Genomic DNA, 3,762 nt, shown 5'->3' with positions numbered 1-3,762 from the left:
AGATTTCCCTGAATCTACCGCCCTGTCGCTGTAGACGAGAAGGACAGGAAGAGGCGAGGGCGGCGGCATATTGCCGCCTTCTCCTCCCCAAGTAAACTTTGACTACTTCGACCACATGTTAACTTAATTCTAAGTGGGATTGTGGTCAAACGCTAATTTATTATTAAACATGATTCATTTGTAACTAGCTTTCGCCCGCGACTCCATCTGCGTAGGAATAAAAAAACAAAAGTGCGTAGCCCATGTGTTCTTCCAGACTATCCCCTACGTCTATGCCAAATTTCATCGACATTTTTCGACATCCTTTCAGCTGTTTAGGCTACAAACTCTAACAAACATCTATCCATCTAAACTTTCGCATTTATAATATTACTAAGATTAAAAAAAAATGTAGTAGAGAGAAATAAGACAAAATAATCATTACATATTGCTATAATTTAATTAATGTAGTAATAAATTATTCTCCAAGAGGATTTCCTAGCCAGGGGTAGACTCTCGGGCATGTGTTACAAATCTGCATCCAGTAACTCATCTAAAACAAAACAAAAACATCATAAAAACGTATTGCTATCTCTATATTTTTAGAGAGAGTAAAAGAGATGACGATATTTTTATGGTACAGTCATAGCATCAGCTAAACTTTTTACACCAATGCAATGATGACTGCAAAAATTATTAGCTAATTGTAAGCTTGTAATTACTAATGTTTTATTCAAGAAGTTTAACTAATGCTACAAGCGCGGGCACACTTCTTTTACTAAGCTATCGCACAACAGTTGTGTGATTGTCGATTGTTTTGCAACCAATTCAAATGTTTAGTTGCTCAACTTGCACCTTCAAATAGACTCATCGGAATCAAAGCGCGATAAAACAGTTGTGAGGTAGTTTTGACTGTAAGCGTTCTTATCAGACGCTAGTTTATTTATAAAAAATAATACATTGCTAAAATACTTTTGGATTTTACCTCAGTATGTGTTGAGGTGAGAGGTCCGCAGCTGGTGGCGCGACAATTCGTAGGCGTGAAACTCTTGCATTCCTTCTTCACGTATTCGTTTACCGGCACTGGATTCTCAACCCAGTCGATAACTTCACCAGCGCTAACCTGAAATACAAAGATGGTATACACCAATATAGCAAGTTTTCTTTAAAATATTATATTCAGATCGAACATGAATTTACACACAGTAACGTTTAGCGCTTTGTTGTGATTGGTTGAAATTAAATTTCAACTAGCGTTCATTGGCTACTATTAGTGTTAACGAAGTGTCTGTCCAATAAGTGCTCAAGTCATATTAAGCCTCCAGAAACTTTCGGATTTAGCTGTACTCCGTAAGCTATGTAGCAAGCCTTATAAATCACAAGGCTCTACAAAATATAACAATCATTACTTTGTGAATGAATTCGTTTAATATGCAGTTTGTTTATTCTGTTCAAATCACAAATAGGAACCTTTTTGATTCGTGACATCGACAATAATGAAAAATTGCTTACCATGAACGTATCATTTAGACTGTTGATTAGATCTAAGAATCGGATCAACGCTCGCTTGACCCCGGGGTAGGCAGAGATGTACCATTCGTGGACGTAGAAGCCGAAAGGAGCGCGGTTACCGAGGTAATGCCTCTCGAAGTTAGTGAGGATGAACTTAAACCACGCATCTTCATCATGATGAGGAGGCCTAGAATATTCATATAAATGTAGTTATTTATAAGGAAATTAGTGGATTAAATGAAAGATCAAGATTTATCAATAGCCATTGTACTCTTCAACTTATGTAAAAATTGAAGAGTACAATGGTTTTTTGATTTTGTTTGATTACAGATTGAATATTGTATCTCAATATATAAATTGAAGAGGACAATGGTATTTTAATTTTTTTGTCTACAGACTGATTTTTTCTTAAATGTCGTAAGCAATAGATGTTAAATCTTAATTAAGGAATATATATATATTTTATATCATAAGGTGGCAAACGAGCATGCGGCCCCCTGAATCCGCAAAAATGGCGAAGCGACCGCTGCCCATAGACATCCGCAATTGCAGATGCGTTGCCTACCCTTATACGACGGAGGAGGAGACGCAGCTAAAGAGGATATTTGCCCTTTCTATGCATCTCCTCCACTGTCAAATCCACTTCCCCTTCCCATCCTCTCCTTATAAGAAAAGGGTGGTAAGGAGAAAGGGACTTATTAAGTCTCCGGCACGACACTCATCGGACGAAACATGGAATTGCTTCCATTTGACGCCTGTCTTCTGTGTGGTCGTGGTATTACTCCGGGCGTGCCGGCCCATTCGTGCTAAGATGTTAAAGCGGGCACTACCACTATTAATAATATGTTATTGCTAATTGAATTTATAGATTTTCTACTTACACAAATACACAAGCATCGACCATAGAACAAGGGAATCCATTGAGATCTGTCCAACTTATCATCGGGAGAACCCAAACTCCGGGAACTGACGCAGTCGGGCAAGGAGGAATGACGCAGTCTTGTGTAGACGCGTAGTCCAATGTGTATGGCCACTTGCCGGGGTCGGTAAAGCGAGTGGTTGGCCACGTAGAGTCATACCGAAGACCAGTCTCTGCCATTACTTGGAAACTGGCATTTCCAGTCATTTGCAGGAAGGGAATTCGGATTCCTGAAACATGTGTTAGCGTTTTTACTACAGTATATGAACTAGGTCAGATTTGTGAATTTGTCAAGATCCGTAACAACTGGTGGAGGCTGAAAAATATCAGATGCCTACCTTGTATGGCATCTGAGGGAATGTTGGCGAAGTGCGACATCTGACGTTTCTGGTCTCCGAATTCCTTCATCATATCTTCATAGGTTGCTTCAGCCCAGTACGATTGAGGAGTTTGGTGAGTGATGGAGTGTAGGGCAATCTCGAAACCTTGATTGTATAGTTCATTGACACGCTGGTAGTCAGTGTATTCGTGGTTAACGAAGAAAGTGACACTGGCGGGGCAGTTGTTCTTGTTGGTGCGCCGGTAGAGGATTTCACGGTAGGTCTCGATATTACGAATGTTGACGCCATCATCGAAAGTGAGAAGAACGAACTGTAATTGACAAGTAAATTCTAATTAGAATATACATTTAGATTAAGTTTTATAGTTTACGTTGACTTTCTTCTGTTGAGGAGTTGGTTACAGTTTTATACAACTTTAATTCTCTATGGTCTATGTTTTGTACTTGCTGCATTTATTATAACCACTTTTCTAAATATTTAAAAGTAATTAAAACGATGAGATCGATCTTTGTCACAGTTTAAGGTTATTAACTGGATAGGGAAATAAATAGCTTATTGAAAGAAAGCTTTGGATGGTCTTTGATCTGGGGTGGAATGATAGTGTGATGTATTTTTTTACCTGTGGGGTATCTCTTGCTGCTAGATCTCCAGGTATATCGGTAGACGAGCATCTACATTTCGGTAGTTCACAAAGTTCCTTGTCACATTCTTCAGCTAACGGCGCCTCGGGTTCCTCAGCAACCGCTAAACCTATTAACACACTTAATAATAGAAACGTCACCGTCTTCATGTTTTCGGCACTTTAACAAAGACAAGTAAATTGAAACTTGATGTTGATTTTTATATACTTATTAATATTATCAACTGTTTGATTTCTATCTTCAATAATGATCAATGATCACAGATTCGGCTATCAAGATTTAAATAATCTGATAATTTTACCGGCTTTTTGTGAAATCGTTTCGATTTTCGGGGGTTTCCTTTAATATTGTATCGAATATCTTTGATTAA

The 3,762-nt window shown here is 38.4% G+C and overlaps 1 protein-coding gene across 1 annotated transcript; it reads right to left on the bottom strand.

The window, feature by feature from the left end:
• Positions 1-457: 457 nt before the first annotated feature.
• Positions 458-3,544, bottom strand: LOC106099929. Its single transcript, XM_013278622.1, has 6 exons — positions 3,371-3,544; positions 2,749-3,061; positions 2,373-2,640; positions 1,492-1,678; positions 965-1,102; positions 458-532 (listed from the first exon to the last, which is right to left on the bottom strand). The coding sequence occupies exons 1-6, from the start codon at positions 3,539-3,541 to the stop codon at positions 458-460; spliced, it is 1,152 nt and encodes a 383-aa protein (XP_013134076.1). The 5' UTR covers positions 3,542-3,544.
• Between the last annotated feature and the right edge of the window lie 218 nt (positions 3,545-3,762).

This window comes from Papilio polytes, unplaced genomic scaffold (genome assembly GCF_000836215.1).
Source record: "Papilio polytes unplaced genomic scaffold, Ppol_1.0 DF824098.1, whole genome shotgun sequence".
Taxonomy (NCBI): Eukaryota; Metazoa; Arthropoda; class Insecta; order Lepidoptera; family Papilionidae; genus Papilio; species Papilio polytes.
This window is presented reverse-complemented; position numbering and strand designations above follow the sequence as displayed.